The sequence below is a fragment of the Rutilus rutilus genome (genome assembly GCF_951802725.1).
Source record: "Rutilus rutilus genome assembly, chromosome: 21".
Taxonomy (NCBI): domain Eukaryota; kingdom Metazoa; phylum Chordata; class Actinopteri; order Cypriniformes; family Leuciscidae; genus Rutilus; species Rutilus rutilus.
The window spans coordinates 28,026,869-28,045,697 of record NC_140226.1 but is presented as its reverse complement, the minus strand read 5'-3'; the positions used below and the strand labels follow the sequence as shown (position 1 = coordinate 28,045,697).

The 18,829-nt window shown below is 40.4% G+C and overlaps 1 protein-coding gene across 1 annotated transcript in view; it reads right to left on the bottom strand.

Moving 5' to 3' along the window:
- stard9 (StAR-related lipid transfer (START) domain containing 9) overlaps positions 1-18,353 on the bottom strand; it is a 58,488-nt gene extending 40,135 nt beyond the window's left edge. The window contains exons 1-3 of the mRNA XM_084392897.1: positions 18,078-18,353; positions 14,356-14,425; positions 6,838-6,966 (exon numbers count right to left, since the gene is read on the bottom strand). Coding sequence (XP_084249023.1) covers positions 6,838-6,966; positions 14,356-14,425; positions 18,078-18,124 — 246 coding nt within the window. The 5' untranslated portion in view covers positions 18,125-18,353. The remainder of the gene's footprint in view (positions 1-6,837; positions 6,967-14,355; positions 14,426-18,077) is intronic.
- Positions 18,354-18,829: the final 476 nt, after the last annotated feature.

Genomic DNA, 18,829 nt, shown 5'->3' with positions numbered 1-18,829 from the left:
GAGAGAGATAAACCAGTCTCCTGGGCGAATTTGCGCGAGGATCTGTCTGGTTGTAATCATCCTGAACGGCCGTCTCATGAGGGCTTTGTTCAGATGTCTCAGATCTAAAATAGGTCTTAATGCTCCGTCCTTCTTGGGAACGAGGAAGTAACGGCTGTAAAAGCCTGACTCGCTCAGAGAAGGATGCACCTGTTCTATGGCCCCTTTTCGCAGCAGCTTTGTTATCTCTGCTTGAAGCAGATGTGCTGTTTCCAAACTCACTTTCGTTTCCGTCTGCGCTAGAAAGCGCGGAGGGCGACGAGCAAATTGGAGCGAATAACCGTGTCTTATGGTGTTGAGCACCCATTCTGACGCGCCCTGAATAGCCTCCCATGCTTTTGCATGCATAGCTAGGGGTCGAATGGTCTCTGGGTTCAGATCGCCGCGTTGCGCGGGATGGGGAACCTGTATCAGAGAAGACGGGGCGGCGCGCGCGCCGCCGATGCCCGGACACGAGGGCAGAAGAACAGGGCTGGCCGACTGTGCAGAATTTAGTAGCTCGATCTTGGACGATGGAGCGTGAACTGCTGTCAAACAACCCAGGCGCGAGGGCGGCGTGGGGATTATGGTGTCTGAAAGTGGGCGCGCGTGCTCGTGAGCTGGCGCGGGATATGCACTTATGACACGGCCAGTGTTTGGGGGCTTTATGAGGTTTGCAACCTGTCTGGCAGAGCGGGCAGTGGGCAGGTGTGAGCACAGGGCTGTGGGCACATTTCCTACACTTGATGCTCGAGCGGAAAGTTTCCGCTTTAAGAGATAGCGCTCTGGACGCGTTGCCATGGGAACCTGGTCTGTGTGAGGCAGTGAGCACACGGGAGTGGGCACTTTTTGTACACTTAAAACCCCTGCGGCTTGAGCCGTAGCAATTTGAGGTAACTGAGTGACAGAGCGAGCAGCGAGTAGTTGTGAGCACGGAAGTGTGGGCACTTTTACTACATTTAGTGCTCGAGCGGTGTGAGGCCGCTTTATGAGAGAGCGCTCTGGGCGCGTTACCATGGGGATTGCACTTGTGTGAAGCAGTGAGCACATGGGTGTGGGCACATTTTCTACACTTAAAGCACTTATACTCTTTTTGAGATTTATCGGGGTCGCCGTGAAAACGGCGTTTGTGTGCAGGCGAGCGAGTGTAATTACTGGCTCGTTGGCTGCGGTGTGTGCTGCTGCAGTAGCCTGAACATAGGGGACTGACAGAGCTGTGCGTTTTGATGGCGGTCCGGCCGTAGCGGGACTCAACCATCTTTTCCTCCTTGCGGATGCTAGGAGGACTTCGCGGGCTCGGGCTTCAACGCGATCTTGGACCGCGGGCCCCGTGGGGGCGGCGGTCTGTGACGGCTGGTCGAGCGCGACCTGGGGCGATTGCCCTGGCGCCGCTGCGAAGCGTTGGGGGGCCTGGAAGAGCGCTGGTTAGAGCTGCGCACAGGAGGCTGAGTTTGAGGGCGGCCTGTGGCTGAGCTCGAACGGCGGGGCAGGAAGAGGTCCATCGCCTGCGACGCCTTCTGTACCTCAGAGAACCGATCCACAATTCCGCTGACCGCAGGGCCAAAGAGGCCGGTGGGCGAGAGTGGTGCGTTCAGAAACACAGCGCGCTCTGACTCACTCATGTCCGCGAGCGTCAACCATAGATGTCTGTCGATGACGGTGAGCGCGGCCATGGATCTGCCGATGGCTTGAGCAGCGGTCTTGGTAGCGCGCAGCGCGAGATCCGTAGCGCTGCGGAGATCGGTAAAGGCAGACTGATCCGAGCCCTTCTCGTCCAGTTCACGGAGGAGGTCGGCTTGAAGGATCTGAAGAATAGCCATTGAGTGCAGGGCGGAAGCAGCCTGGCCGGAGGCGGCGAAAGCGCGGCCGGCGAGAGCTGAGGTGGTCCTGCAGGCTTTAGACGGCAGGGCAGACTTTGAGCGCCATCTAGCAGACGGCGGGCAAAGGTGCGTTGCCACAGCATCCTCAACGGCGGGGATGCCGTTATAGCCGTTCTCGGCGGCTCCGTCCACCTGGGAGAGAGCCGAGGAGACTGGCGAGCGGAGTCTGGTGGAGAACGGAGCGTTCCAGGACTTAGAGAGCTCGGCGTGGAGCTCAGGCAGGAAGGGTGCTGACCTAGAGGCAGGCGCAGGGCGGCGGCTAGGCAGAAAAAACCCGTCAAGGCGATTGGGCTCCGGCTCCTTAGGTGGAGACCAATCCAGTCCCATTCTCTCGACCGCTAAAGTGAGGAGGCGGAGAAGCTCTGCGTCAACACTAGCGCGGGTTCGAGAAGACTCCAGAGTAGAGGGGGCGGAGCGGTGAGAGCCCGACCACTCCTCGCTGTCAGACGCGAGCAGAGAGCAGCTGTCAGCGGCATCATCTGCATCATCCCCCAGGGCGACGGCAGTGCGGGCAGTGGCCGGCCGCTGCGCGTCGGAGAAGGGTGGGGGGGAAGGAGAGAGCGAGGCTCGCGGGAGAGCGAGGCTCGCGGGAGAGGTTCCGGCGAGCGCTCAGCTGTAGCGTCCAGTTCCGGCGGCCTTTGAGAGCGACGTTTTTTCTTTCGTGGCCCGGAAGAAGCGGCCGGAGAAGATGGAGTGTCTTCGAATTTAGCGAGTCGAGCCCGTAGGGTCGACATCGGTAAATCTTCACACTGTTCGCAGCCGCCCTCGGAGAGAGCGCGAACAGCGTGGTCAAAACCCAGGCAGAGAGCGCACAGCACGTGGCGGTCTCCGTCGCTGAGCGAGGCTCTGCACGAGCCACAGGATGTGCGAGGCATTTGAAACAACGCCTCGCGCTCTTTTAGATGCAAGTGTGTCGCGGCGGACACACACACACACACAAAACAGAGCAGAAAAGGATATAAGGCCGGATGGCGCAGCAGGCAGGGAAGGCTGAAGGCGGCGAGCGGCCGGCGTCCTCAGGCTGAGATCCTCGGCGTGCTGGTCGCTGGATTCAACGGCGGCTTCCTCGGAGATCAGCGATGCGAAGAGCTTCGCTGAAGAGACAGAAATCAGCGAAGCAGCCTCTGTTCCTTGCTTATATACTCTAAGCCACACCCCTAATGACGGGCTGTGACGCACTAAGCGCGCCAAGCGCGCTCATTGGACGTGACGTCACGCGCAAGGCTCAGCCATAGGCTGCTGCAGTTGCCGCAGAGCAGCCAATGGGCACGCGACTCGCTTGCCCTAGGTCTGCAGGCTGCCGCACTGCGTTGACAAAGTTTAAAAAATTAGGATAATTTTTGGCTTCAGTATCTCATGAAAGGAGACTTTCCCGCAGCGTAAGCTAGCTTACGCAATACGAGAGAACCTCTCGTAAGAGAACTGTGGTAACTTGGCATAAGCTCTTAACTTGATTAAGAAAAATGAAAGTCTGCTGGAAATGAAAGCTGACTGACTTTAGCTCGCAGTAAACTGGTGGTTGGAGGAAAATGGTTTAAGGATGTTTGTCAAAGCAGTCAAACTGACGTCACCAGAGAAGAAACATCATCCCGGAGGGGAAGCAAATTTTCAGATTTGATTAAAGATTACAAAGACAAAGCTTTTTTTAACAGAGAGAGTTAAAATGAACTTGCATGGATAAATTGTTCACCACAAGGCTAGTAATGTGCTCTAAAGCCCAAAGTAAACTTCAGTTTTGACGCGTATGCGTACAGCTGAACGTGTAGTCTTTCGAAGTATACTGTGTCTTTCCAGAAGTCATGAGCAATAAAAATGTCTTTGTACTCATTTAAACCAGACTTACGTGTATTTTGTTGTTCTGTCTGTTTCTTTTTTGACAGTGTCAATGTGACAATGACTTTGGCCAGTGTTGCCACCTTGTCAACAAACTGATTAGTTCAAGCCATATCTGAGAGCTGAGTGTACAGAGTATGCACAATTAGAAAAATCTGTGCTTCTCTGATAAAGTGTTTACTGGCATGAGGCTGGAACAACCTGCCACTCACATGAGATCACAGCAATAGCAAACCACAACAATCCAACAATCCAATGGACAAATCAAGTCTCACCCTACAGTTTCACTTGGGATATAAACCACAATAGGGAAGAAAAGACTATCACAACTTGTCTACACTGACTGGACACAAGCAGTGGAGTGCGACGTGAAGCAACAGAATCAAAATTAACTCATTAAAATAAGCGATACTGTCTAAACTGGATGCAGTCCATTGAGACACCTACAGTAAATTGACACCCCGTTCCATTTCTGAAATACTCCACACAAAAGCGCTATATAAATAAAGGTGACTTGACTTGACAACAGTACAAATATAGATTTAGAATTTTTGATTTGACGTGTTTAGTGTAAACAGCAAAGGCAGATTAGGTGATTTGTACCAGAAACATTTTTTGTTATGCTAGTTGAAAGTCTCTTTACATCCTGATAGCAATCACTAAGTTAAGTGGTCTAAATGTTTTTATATGTATTTATATCGACTGTGGGAGGCGTAGGACCATAAAATGTTCGTCTAATCACTGCATTCGGTCCGATGTCCGACTGACTGTCTCTTAACATATGTATTTTTATACCTCTGCACATTCTGCTTGCACAGACATCACACGTCATCAATGTGTTTCATGCATTTTATGTGCTTTGAGACATGAGGTAGTTTATTACCATCTCACGTGACACTTTTGTTTGCTCCCTGTTAAGCGTTCATGTGCTTTAAAGGAGACGCTCTGAAGGGAGGGTGGGATCTTATGCTTTCAAAGCTAGCTCGGTATTGCTAGCCTCTCTCCGAAAAGTGCCTACCCTACCTTTAAGTGGTCACGGCACAGACTGTTAGCTGATCACTGAGCACACATGACGATGATATTGTCTGGATTTTTTTTTTTTTTGCTTCAGATGGACACCCTCCCACAGGACTCCAAAAAGAGGTCAGTTTCTCTCTTCCGGAGCAGACCCTGCTGCAGGCCGCCTCAGGAATGCAAGCTCCAGGCCTCTGCCGTAAAGCTCTGACTGGGCAAAATTGAAAGAGAGGAAGCGAGTGAAGAGAAAGAAAAGTGTTGTGCAGACAAGGTCATCCTCTGTACGTGGGCCATCACAGCTCATTCTTTCATACAGTGCGGACAAAGACACTCTGAAGGGAACACCAGGGCGGGACTGAGGAGACGATTCACTGCCTCTCTCGGTCTCTCTCTCAAAAGGACAAAGGAAAGATAAAGTTCACTTGTTTAACAGTAAACTTGGTTAACTGTGAGTACTGCATATATGAGATCCATGCTTATTGTTTGTGAGAACTTGTGATTTTTTTTGCAGTAGTCCAACACAGTGTTCAATTTTTGTTGAATCAATGATATCTCATTGTTTCAATATCCCACACAGCTGTATATTAAACATCAAATATGTTCTGATTGGCTGTCAGTTTGTCACTTCCACTTTAAAACATAAAGTTTTAATTGTCGTTCTAATTCTATGAGAATAGGGAAGTCCACACCACAACTATAATGATAACGACACAGAGGAATAATATCACTGAAATCACTTTTAGAACGATAATTTTTTAGCTGATGAACGGAAAAAACTGACATGGAGCCAATCAGAATCCACCCGACTTTAAAGGAACACTCCACCGTTTTTTCATATTAAACTATGTTATTCCCTTAACTAAGACGAGTTGATACATACCTCTCTCGTCTCAGTGCGTGCACTCAATCGCTCTGGCGCGCGGCGACACTTTGATAGCACTTAGCTTAGCCCAGTTCATTCATTAGGATCCAAACAGAGATGAAGCTAGAATCGACCAAACACCTCCACGTTTTCCCTATTTAAATACAGTTACACGAGTAGTTACACGACCAAGTATGGTGACAAAATAAAATGTGGCGCTTTTCTAAGCGGGTAAAAAGGATAACTATAATGTATGGCGGAATAGCACTTGGGAGCACTTCGACTCTGCGCAGTAATATCATCACTCCTGAAAAATCCTCTCCCTCTCCCTGTCATTAGAACCAACGTGACTTTTTACTGCGCCGAGTCGAAGTCGAGTTGACCTGCTTAGAAAAGCGCCACGTTTTATTTTTTTGTGTCACCATACTTGGTCGTGTAACGACTCGTGTAACTGTATTTAAATAGGGAAAACGTGGAGGTGTTTGGTCGCTTCTCGGATCCTAATGAATGAACTGGGCTAAGCTAAGTGCTATCAAAGTGTCGCAGCGCCAGAGCGATTGAGTGCATGCACTGAGACGTGAGAGGTATGTATCAACTCGTCTTAGTTAAAGGAATATCATAGTTTAATATGAAAAAACGGTGGAGCGGTAAAGAGCTTGCGTATTTAAAGCGTCTGACGACATAACTGCAGTGTGCAATATCATCCATTAGGTTGGACACTAATAATTATCATTATAATTAACTTTATAGGTAATGTTCTTGGTATGAATGAGCCTTTAAATTAAGTAAAGTAAGCATGTAAACACAAAGACTTGAAATGTTTTCAAATACTTCATAACACAATGTACAAAGTAAAAATATTCAATGTATTAAAATCACCTCAATTCATATGAGGTATTGATTAGGTCTTCACAACATGTGCGTACTTGTAGAGTATGTTTCGTCCAGCCAACAGCACACCCACATACAAGTTAAAATGAACTAAATCTCAGATTAAGTAGGGAGGTGAAGACTCCCTTCACCGAGATGATGTAACATCTCCTAAGCAGTGTTTTGATTCTGCAGAAGGATAATATATCCTCAGATCTTTTCCCTGTGGGTCAAGTTTTTTGATTATGCTTGCTCTTTTTTTTTTCTTTTTTTTCTCTGGTTCTCATGCACTAGCTTCTCATCAGCGTGTCATCAAAATCAGCACAGATGCAGCAAACAGTCATGAGAGTGGAAGCCCACCTCCTCTTGTGACGCATAGTTGGGAGCCGCTGGATCCACAGACCAGTAGCAGTAATCAAACCCAAACTCCATCAACTTCTCCCTGGAGTCAGCCAGTCCCTCTGATCGCCCGTCCAAACGCCCCTCCAACTATATAAAGGGGAAAAAAAAGAGTGATAAACGGGAGGTGGTTAGCAGAATAAACTAGATTTGTACATTTTCTGAAGAGCGGTGCTTCCTCCCGGCCACAATGCTGTTCTGGGGTGTGTTTCCTGTACACTGTGATGTCATATTACGACGCGTCATTGGAGAAACGAACTAGCTAGTAACGACTGTTCCCCAAAACTGTAGTAATTTTGTCGCACATCCAACGTTCAAACCATGTTGGTTCAATGATGACATTGATGCCATGCAGATGGTGGAGTAAAAACGTCTGCTAATTCTTCGGTTAGAGATTGAATTCATGTCAGATTATTGGTGTAAATAATGATTTCTGTTTCTGTTTTTTTGGCTTTTTTTTAACCGATTGATTCAATGGCGACACTATTAACACCAAAATGAATTTGCAGCAGTCAGGTGGTGCAGGTCAGTGCTCTTTAAGTTGTTTATGTTCATTATTATTGTAATGTTATGTGCTTTGAGACATGAGGTAGTTAAATGCCGTCTCTATTGACGCTTTTGTTTGCTCCCTGCTGTGCGTTCATGTGTTTTGAAGGAAGCGTGGCTTTGGAGACGCTCTGAAGGGAGGGTGGGATCACTATTGCTAGCCACTCAGAAAATTGCCTACCCTACCTTTAAAAAAATAAATAAAAAAACTTGACTTTCCTTAAAAGGCATTAAATTATATTTGTGGGTCAATGACGTGACGCCTAAATTTTCTGTCCGATTGCATTTTTTCAGGCAAAACCGGGTTTAAATGCATAAAAATATACTGCATATTTGAAGTACCTCTCCCATGTATGTACTCACTTTAACTCATCAAAAACCTTTACTTATTTTAATTTTTTTTTGTTATTTAAAGTGTCAAAACATCATGTGGTGCGACCGTCCGGCCATAACTTCTGTTTTGAAAACGTCTTTGAAATTACTCTGAATTTATTCAAATTTATTTTCTGCACTATTTGGCATGATTTCCAAAATGTTTTGTAATCCTTTTAAAAAATTCAAAGCATTTGTATTTATATTTCCATCATAATATACAAACAAACTTTGTCCGATGATGTCCATTTTATGAAATATCATGTGGTGTGACCATCAAGGAACTACCATTTTGGGACTTTAATGTTGAAAACTATTCAAACATAGGATGTTACATCATATACCAATTTACCAAGGACCCATGGAAGCAGCAAGCAGGTTTGTAATTCTCTCAAATTGGAAAAAAAATAAACCTCTGTAATGGTTGGTATGTAGTTGCCAAATTTGGATGTCATGTGGTATGACCTCAAAAAAAATTAATATTAAAGTTATTTCTACAAATATATATTTGTATTATACATTTCATAATGACCTTTTTTTGGGAAGCTAGCTTGTTTTGTTTAGGTGGCCAATTCTGTGCCTGTAAATTTTGAATGAATTTGAAAACATCATGTGGTGCAACCAAATATCATGTGGTGCGACCACTGCAGACTGTTTTCCATGATAGATATATGTCCTAGATTGGCAGTTTTATGCTTTAATATTCAATTGACAGTTTATATACAAAAAATACTTTAATTTAGTATCATTTGGAATAGATTTTTATGCTATTTGGGATATTTTCTTCATATATTTCAAGTTTGTTTACTCTTTGTACAATATGAGAAAAATGCAACAACAAAAAATTAGAGCATGTAATTTCAGTTTAGTAATTAAGCATTTATTAGTAGTGTATTTATTATTGCCTATTTATTTGTTTAAAACTATTTGAATCTATTTTACCAGATGCCACTGCCAAGCGAAAAAATTCTGACCCTGCAGCAATAGCAGAGTACCTTGATAGGAGAAGAGTGAAATATTATTACAGTATAAAATATATGTTTTCTATGTGAATATATAGTAAACTGTAATTTATTCCTGTGATCAAAGCTAAATTTCATCTTCATCATTAATCCAGTCTTCAGTGTCACATGATCCTTCAGAAATCATTCTACAAAATGATTCACATTTTGCCACAAAACCAGTCACATGGGTCAATTTTTTAAAATTGAGATTTATACATCATATGAAAGCTGAAAAAATAAGCTTTCCATTGATGTATGGTTTGTTAAGATAGAACAATATTTGGCCGATACAACTGAAAATCTGGAATCTGAGGGTGCAAAAAAATCGAAACATTGAGAAAATCACCTTTAAAGTTGTCCATTTATGTTTGCGATATTGCTATATTCACTCATCAAAAATAAATATTTTATATAATTATGGTAGGACATTTACAAAATATGAAACTTGATCTTTATTCAATATCCTAATGATTTTTGGAATAAAAGAAAAATCGATAATTTTGACCCATACAATGTATTGTTGGCTATTGCCACAAATATATCCTGTGCCACTTGTGACTGTTTTTGTGATCCAGGGTCACTAATGATTTGCTGCTCAAGAAACACTTCTGATTATTATCATATTTTTGTGGAAACTGTGATACATTTTATATGTCAGGATTATTTGATGAATAGAACGTTCAAAAGAACAGCATTTATTTGAAATAGAATCTTTCGTAACATTATAGCCTAAATATCTTTACTGTCACTTTTTATCAACTGAATGTGTCCTTGATTAATAAAAGTATTAATTACTTAAAAAACTATTGACCCCAAATGTTACCTGTATACAATAATTTTATGAAATAATTTATATCTATAACATTATTATTTGTTAGAAAGAAATTCTAAGTCAAGTTAAAAGAAATGGTCCACTTGTGTTTTTGATGTGATTTTTATTTACAAAAAAAAGTTTATGTTCAGGAAAATCCTGTGAAATTTGTATGAAATCTGGTTTAAATCAAATTTTTTTTGTATAAAATGTATTGTTCATTGATCTCTTTAAATAGATTTTTAACTATATAAGGTCTTCGTGTCATTTGGAGCGACCACTTATCATGTGGTGCGACCAATAAAAGCAATCACTGTATTAAATGTAAAATAAAATATCTTATTTCTGTGGCTGAAATATGAATCACTGATACAGTATGCTTTAGTAAATGATATTTTTAAAACATTTATATCAGTTTTATGTGATTTACAGGAAAAGTAAGTCTGTTAACTAGATTTAAGAAGGCAACTCAGAAATTATAGACCAAAAAACGAGATCATTATTTACAAAAACTCAAAAGAAATGCAAAACTTGGTTTCTAAACACTTTAATTACTAAGAATTTGTAAAAAAAAATGTTTAAGCATGTTAAGGAAATTAATTAATTTTAAGATAAATCACAGTCGCACCACATGACATTTTTTAAGGCTACGGACAATTCATCTAGATGAAAAAACACTAAAATCACTTAAATTGATTTTTTTAAATGAATTTAGGTGTACACAACATCCTTAATGTTTGAACAATTGCAACAGATATTATTTTTTTTTGTATTTTAAAATTGACCTGTCGAAAATCCTTATACGTCATTGACCCTTGTACATGTATATATACACATGATGATTGGATGTAAGATATAGATTGTACTGCATGATAGCTTGCTTATTTTGCTCAATTATATATTTAACTCCACGTTATACTGACAAGAAACGATGCTTCTAACCACAGTTCGAGAGCTGTAGTTCAGAACACAACTGCGACGCTGCTTGTGAATGTTTGTTGGAAACTAGTTTCGGTAAACAATGTTTCTATCAATGGAAATTGCGAACATAGCTGGCTGACGATGGTTCTGAGAAAATGCACCCCTGGGTGGTTGCCGGAGAGGTGTTATGCAGTTGCTAGAGTTTTAAGAGTATATTTATGGCATTGCTATGCAGTTGCTAACTCTCCTCAACAAGCCATGCAATTTAAGGTACATGGTAAAGTGTAATACTCAGGGTTAGTGGTTTATTGAAATCCCTAAGAATGAGCAGTAGTGATATAAATCATATTACATCACATATAGTCACTGGCGCCAGTGATATCATGTTTTCTGTTAAAATGATTGAAGAGGTTTCACACACTGTTCGTTATCCAGCCAGCCAAGTTTTCTATTATAGCGTTTTTGAATACAACAACACTCATAACAGCTGATAACTCTTTCCGATCACACTTCTGATTAAGTGCTGCCACAAACTACATTACACTCCATTGAGAAAAGTGATTTTTCCACTGAAAGTCTGTTTAGGCCATTTAATCGGTTACTAGGAGACAAGCCCTTTATGTGTTCAATTTTTCTCCTAATAATATTACAGCACACTGATGCCAAGAAGCAAGGCTGTGTGCCTATAGCCTACGCCTGGGATACTCTTCAGCGCACTCAAAGACAACAATTAGGAAGTAGTTAGGCTGGGGGACAAATGACTTAAGCATCTGAGCATGACCGTCAGCATCAAGTTATTACCCAGATCTCAGCAAACAAATACCACATAAAACTCAGCAGTTTATTCGCCCAGTCAAACAGATCTTCACTGCACAGTGTGCAGAAACATGCCCGGGCATTGGCAGCCAATCACCACGACAACATTACTTTTGCGGCTCTGGTGTGTAATTATTCACAAAATGGCAATCCCGCAGATGACTTAATGACCTCACAATATGGCCCACAGCTACACTAATGAGCCCTAACACTGCACTCAGCACTGTTATATTTAGGCTCAATAATAATAAACAAAATCAGATCTGATTATATTGCCATGCTCCAATAGGCCTGGTACCCTGAAACAATACGAAACATAAGTTTACTCCATGCTAACTAGCATTTTCCTCCCACAATGGCACTGGCAGACCGGCTGAACCCTCATGAGACAGGCAGGAAGAGTCACCATCACGATAAAGAAGACATTTTCCTCTAAAGCATGTGGTTTAAAATGTTTTAAGATGATATGTATTTGCTTGTTAGTGTTGTATACTTATACTAATTAAGTTACTTATAATTTCCACTGGCACAATGTGTTACTGTGATTTTACTGGTATGGCTGTAATTGTATTTTGTTCATTGATGAAATGTGGTTAATATGCTGGTAATTCTGTATATTTTATTAAAGTTCAGCAATGAAATGAATAAAGCTGTTGATGTGAACCAATAAATTGTGTTGTTGAATATATAACAGTAAAATGTAAAAATTATAATAATAAAAATAACAGTATAATGCTGTACTTTATTTGACAGTATGCTTAAAACTGATATAGTTCGTTTTACAGTAATTTTACTGTGGTATAAAATACAGAAGTTTGCTGGCTTCTATACAATGGAAGTCGGTGGTCACCAAAACTGTTTGATATAAAACCAGATCCTAACTTTTTACTGAACAACAGATGAAGATAATAATGCATCTGATCTTTCATATTTCCTTGGACCTCTATATTCTCATTCAAACGTTAACAATTTAAATGAGGTTCTGTCGACTGACACACATTGGGCTCAAGGCATTCATTCATCAATGTGACTGCCTTCTGCCCCGGGACCCGGGAAAGTGTGCAGCATGAACAAATAATATAATGTCAATTTGTGTGCCTCTTAATTTCTGTATGAAGTCCTCCTGTCAGCTTTCCACGCCTGTCTTTTGTTTGTTTATGTCAGCCCATCTTTTCCCTTGAAAACTGTCCTACTTTCCTTAAATAACTAGTGGAAAGCAAGTCTTTGTCTTGCTCTCGTGCTCACAGCAGGTGACCAGATGTGGCTCCTGCTATTTCATTAATCCATCAATCATGAACTGAATGCAAGGGAGTATTTCCTGCTTCAGGAGGAAGAATGTAGGCTGCATTAGTCTTAACATTTAGACACACATACTTATTTATATCTAAATCAATTCAATTTAAATAAAATGTCTATTTTTTCTAATAAAGTTTGTGGTCGGTAAGATGTTTTTAATGTTATTGAAAGAAGTGTCTTATACTCAGCAAGATCTTTTATTTGATCACAAATACAATTAAACAGTATTATTGTGAAATTTTCTTGTGAAAAAATATATTCCTGTGATGCAAGACTGAAATGTTCAGTCTTCAGGGTCACATGATCCTTCACAAATCATTATAATATACTGATTTGTTGCTCAAGAAACATTTCTTCATTTCACTGTTGAAAACAGTTGTGCTGCTTAATATTTTTGTGGAAACCATCATACATTTTTTCAAGATTCTTTGAGGTGTAGAAAATTAAAATTAAAGTTAAAAAAGCATTATTTAATTTGAATGCACCCTTGCTGAATAAAAGTGTTTATTTCTTTAGAAAAAAGAATTATGTATACATCTAACTGACCGCAAACTTTAGAACAATAGTGTACATTTATTTTTTTATATTTTGGCCTGTAGTGCCTGTAGTTATCACTATTTGGTCCAGAAGCAGTCCATCTTAAAAGTCACCCCACCGATCAGGTTTTGAAGCTCTTTAGTGAAGAATGAGGTGTGGAATGACATTAGAAAGTGTAAGGCAAGAGTGCTGTTTGTTCAGGCATTTGGGGTTTCCAAGAGGAAAGCGATAATTGCGTGGTGCTGCTATTCGAATATGTTTACTCAGTTCATACATGCATAAATAAACAACTGAGTAATCCAGCAGGAAGAGAATAATTTTCACTATAAACTTCCTGTCACTGAGATACTGCAAATAGCTGTCTAATCCTGACACTGACTCCTCTTACAACAAACTCTTCTTCTATGCTTTCACTCTTCATTAATCCCTCCATATTCGACACTTCTCATCATAGATATGTATACGTAGAATCCACATTCGACCGCTCTTAACACGGGGGCGCCCGTCATCTTGGAACGGTCAAAGTGTCGTCACTCACAGTAAGAATCAATGATGCTGCAACATTGAATAGCTTCTGGTTGTAAAACTGCCCTGAAGAAATGGGATAACCTTTCACAGGTGAGAATGTGTTGGTTTGTGTTTTTATATGTATTAACTCATTACAGGTTTTTAAACTATAGCTAACGCATTTGTCTTGTTGTATTGTGTTAAGGCCCTGATATACTCACGGCGAAGTTCGCTAGGGGTAAAAAGAAGTTTGAAATTCGCGAGCAGCGATATACAGTATCAGATATAGATAATCATACATGCGTCTAACTACGGTTGCAGACTCACAGTCAACTCGCTCTCGGCTTTGACCATTCCAAGAAGGCAAATGACTTGCGTATGACTAGCCGCAAATGAGGCATCTATGTATACATATCTATGATTCTCATGTGTATTGCCTCTTTAAGAACGCTTCATGTATTCCTCATGTGGATTAAAGGATCTGTTAAATGAAGAAATGTTAACGTAAATGAATGTAAACAACTGGGGTATTTCTGTGTTTTATAAAAGCATGTACTTTCTGACACCATAAACTTTTAAACTGAAGGATTTCTCTAAATCTTTCATAAATAAGGCTCAATAATTATGGAAAATAAATATGTATATAAAAAAAAAAAACCTTGAATTTACCTTCACATTTCGGACCCTCACTACTTTGTCCTCCACTTGAACAGCTAACCGTCCTCCATCCAGACTCTCCCTGCAGAACAAAAACAAATTGATATTCAAGACACTGTACAGAGCACTGATAGTAAACATTTACAATACAAGCATATTCATTATTTTTTATAGACTAGTTCCTTATTAATAAATGATCACTGCAATTTGTCTGTCCAAACCAGACGCGACGCGACTACGAGACGTGACAAAACCAATCAAAATCACAGCCAATCAGAAGAGCATGTGGGCGGAGTCTCTCTGCAAACACACTACAGTTGCAATGAAACAGATAATAAAATTCAGAACTATTACACCATTTTGACATTATTAAAAAATACACACTGAGTGACTGAAACAATCTTTGTCATAGAATACACTTGTTTGTTCACATTGAGTTGACAGTTTGAACATCCTTTTATTTATTTTCAAGATCTGAGGTGAATTATCCATTGATGCTTTCAGTATGGCTATAAAGGGCACGCAAAATGATATTCAAACTAACATTAGATGCTTTTAACATTAAATAAAGCGTACGGGTCATTCCTGGTATTCAATATCATAAAATGTAGAAAATCAAACATAGTTAAAAAAATATATAATATGTAAATAAATTGTGTAGTCATGATAGGGTGATGTAAAACATTTGAAAAACAATTTTTTTGTCAAACTCGGGTAAATAAATGTTACCATTTATTAAACAAAATAAATGAAATGGAAGATCAAATGATTAACTATATCAAATACTTATGATTCTAATTTATGGGCATTGAGCACGTGTACATTAAACAACTCGTGTACCTTTGTCCATTTCAAAGCACATCGGTTAATAAATTATCGGAAAATATAAATATTGTGTATGAATTGTACTTTCTCACAAACAAACCATTTCACATTTTTTGGGGGGAGATTTTTTGGGGAGATTTGAATATATGGTTCAAAATGCTGTAAAACAAAAGTATTAATCAATGTCAATATGCTTAGAAAGACAGGTTTAAAATTGATAGTGTTCAATGTTCGGGCAGTATGATCATAATCTTTACTGGGGACACAAAGGGCACAGAATCCCAGGAATGACCAACATAAACAGTACCTGAGATTATTGTTGTCATACTTTGTGTTGTTCCTGCCGAATGTCACTGCGTCACGTCTGGTTAGAACACGGTGTGAAAGTGTAGAATGTAAGGCCATTAAAAATATAAAAAATGAACCAGATATTTGGAATATGCAGGCAAAAAAGCCCACATAGAATTCTTCTGTTTTTTTTACGCTATAATTCAAGTTTGCTGTATGTACAATTTAAAAAAAAAGAAATAACACTTTTATTTACCATGGACTGATTAAATTGACCAAGTGACAGTAAAGACATTAAACAATGTTACAAAAATATTTCTATTTCAAATAAATGCTGTTCTTTTAAACTTTCCACTCAAAGAATCCCAACAAAAAAATGAATCATGTAAGACCAAGATAACAGACTTAATTTATATGTAACTTTTCTGTTTTTATATTGCATGGTTTCAATGACTCCAGGTTAACATTGAGCTTTCTAAAACCCGCAGAGGCATGTTTATTTGGCTGTGATCATATTCAGACAGGGCAGCAGAGTGAGAGGCCAGGGGTCTGCAGGATTCGTCTGCACAGAGAAGGTCAGTTTTAAATGAAAACGGAGCGCTGAAAACTCCTCCATGAGCCGCACAGCTGAGCTGAAGCAGGTGTGTGCGTGAGCGTGCAGGATATGTGTGTCAGTGTGTGAGAGAGCAGCGAGGACAGCTGTTCAATCTCTCCAGTATCGGGTTCCAGATAAACTGATGCAAGAGAATGAAATCCAGTGAAGGAGCATGGCTGTGTACAAACCTGAAGAAGTCTGACAATATGAGCAGGCTGGGGAAGGCCTTGTCATCTACACTGCATCCTAAAGCTAAAGTGTGTCATTTTTCAATGTTACAAAATATGTTTTCTTCCTATCCAGCTCAATGTGCAAACACACACACACACAACTATAAGCAAGTCACTTAGATGTGGACTTTCACACGGTGACTCTGTGGCACTTTCAAAACACTGCCAACGTCAATTTCTGGCCGATACATTTTGACCGATAACCGATAATATTTAATATTTGAAAGCCGATAACCGATATTTTTGGCAGATAAATCTAAATCCGAATTTTAAAATACTTTGAGAGCCTGATTACAAATACAAAAGGCTCACCGTTAAAAGCCATGTCCCAGACACTTCAACGTAAATCATACAGGGGGAAAAATACTATGAAAGTCAATGGCTACTGTCAACTGTCTGGTTACCAACATTCTTTAAAATATCTTCTTTTGTGTTCAACAGAAGAAAGAAACTCAGACAGGTTTGGAACAATATGAGGGCGAGTCAATGATAACAGTTTTCATTTTTGGGTGAACTATCCCTTTAAGCAATGGACTCATCCACCGAAGGCTGGGAGCTTGTTATAAAGCTCTTAGCTTGTGTAGTACATGGGTCTGTTTCACTCTGCCAATGATGAATGAAGGCCCTGTCCACAACCACAACAACCTACCTCGCCTGTCATTGTGTGTGTGTGCGCATGCTTCTGCCTAGAAATGGTGCATTTTATAACATAATCAGTGGAAAGAAAAAATAACTCTCGTTATGAGGAAAGCATGTTTACAAACTTGGATTTCCGTGCCATTCCAACACAATTCCTGCCATCTCCAGGAATGAGTATAAGTTTGTTTCCAGCTGAATAGCTAAACTCAAAAAGAAGGCTAAAAGAAGGTGTATTTCAAGCATTTGACAAAAGCAAAAAAGTGCAAAGAGTCAAATAATTATTATGCGCATGCTCTTAAAAACCAACGGCTGCCTATTAAAAGGCCATCTTCATTAGCACAATAGTGTTGGAAAGCCATGAAGTCGTCCTTTATCATGCACGCTTCAGGGAGACTCTTTAAATGTCAAGGCTAGCAGAGACGGCCAAACACACGCACACATCTTTGTGTCTAAATCTGGGAGGAGTTTCTTTACCCCCCTGTCCAGCACCCACATACTGTAGTAATTTGGCTAATGCTGGAGGGTGGGGCAGTGGGCTCTCATGGGGCAAACTCTGTTTCAATACCCCCCTTTTTAAAAAGTTAAAGCAAAACACATGCTTTGGATTTTTACTAACACAGCATGCATAACATTTGTAATGCAATTTTGTGAAACTGATAAAAACAAGATCTTAAAATCATACAGTACCAGATAAACTTTTGGGGGAGGGGTTTTAATGGGATTTAATGAGATTTTGGAGATTATAGTAAATTTATTGTGCACAAAAAGCAAAACGCATTGTTCTTAATCTCAAACTTAGCATGCACTGCTGATACATTATCTCCATTTATGCACTGCTTATACAGGTTTTTGAATAGGCTTTGATTTAGTTTTCTTTATCTCTAAATTGATGCATGTTAAAACTAGTTACCTATACATTACATTATATACATAACATGCAATATAAAGAGATGTAGCTACATGCAAACATCAAGCAATTGTTTTTTTGAATGGCAGCTTATTTGTTTCAGTTGGCTGTCAGCGCAGGTCTATTCCCAGACATAGCAACAGTACAACAACTCAAGGCTGTTTATGTACTTCACAGGACATCATTCAGCAGTTTTTGTCATGCACTTTTACAATCAATTTCATATAAGATCCACGAAAGCTGGTCGTACCTGGAGTTCAGCGGACGGACTCGAATCGCGACTTTCACGTTTGCCATTCGTTTGACACCAGGCGGAGGAGGGAAACGATGAATTAAAGTTCAGCTGTCCGTTAGAGTCCATTTATTAAATGTCTCCACAGCATAGAATTATCCCGAGCAGAGTAATGAAACCGAATACACGTTTTTCGGGTCATGTTATTGATATCGTCTAGAGTCTAGACAATCACAGAGCACATTATGAAGCCGTGGCCGCAGTTGAACTGCGCTAAAACTTCCTGCCGTCTCTTCAGGAGGGGAGATTACGAATCCTACTATAGCGAAGGCTCTGCTCATGAATATTCAGAGTGCAACGTGACGTTAGTTCAATAGTGCTTTCTGATTTGCTGAACGAGTGGGCCTACTTTGCATAAGGCGTGGCTTCTAAACATTCATTGTGATTTGTTACTAGACGCTCGTTCAGTAGGTCTTTAACATTAATGAGCTCAGCCATCGCCATAGTAGGAAACTAGGGCAAGAGAAACAAAGGCGAAGTGCTCGCCTGAAGGCACACGTTAACTGCCTGTCTGTCTATGCTTTATAAACTTGATGACTTAATTAGTTATTAAGACAATTGTCTTGAAAGAAATCAATATTTTTATTCAGCAAGGAAGCATTAAATTGAACAAAAGTGACAAAGACATTTTTAAAATTACAAAATATTTCCATTTCAAATAAATGCTTTTCTTTTGAATGCTGTTCAAAATTAAGCGGCGCAACTCTTAA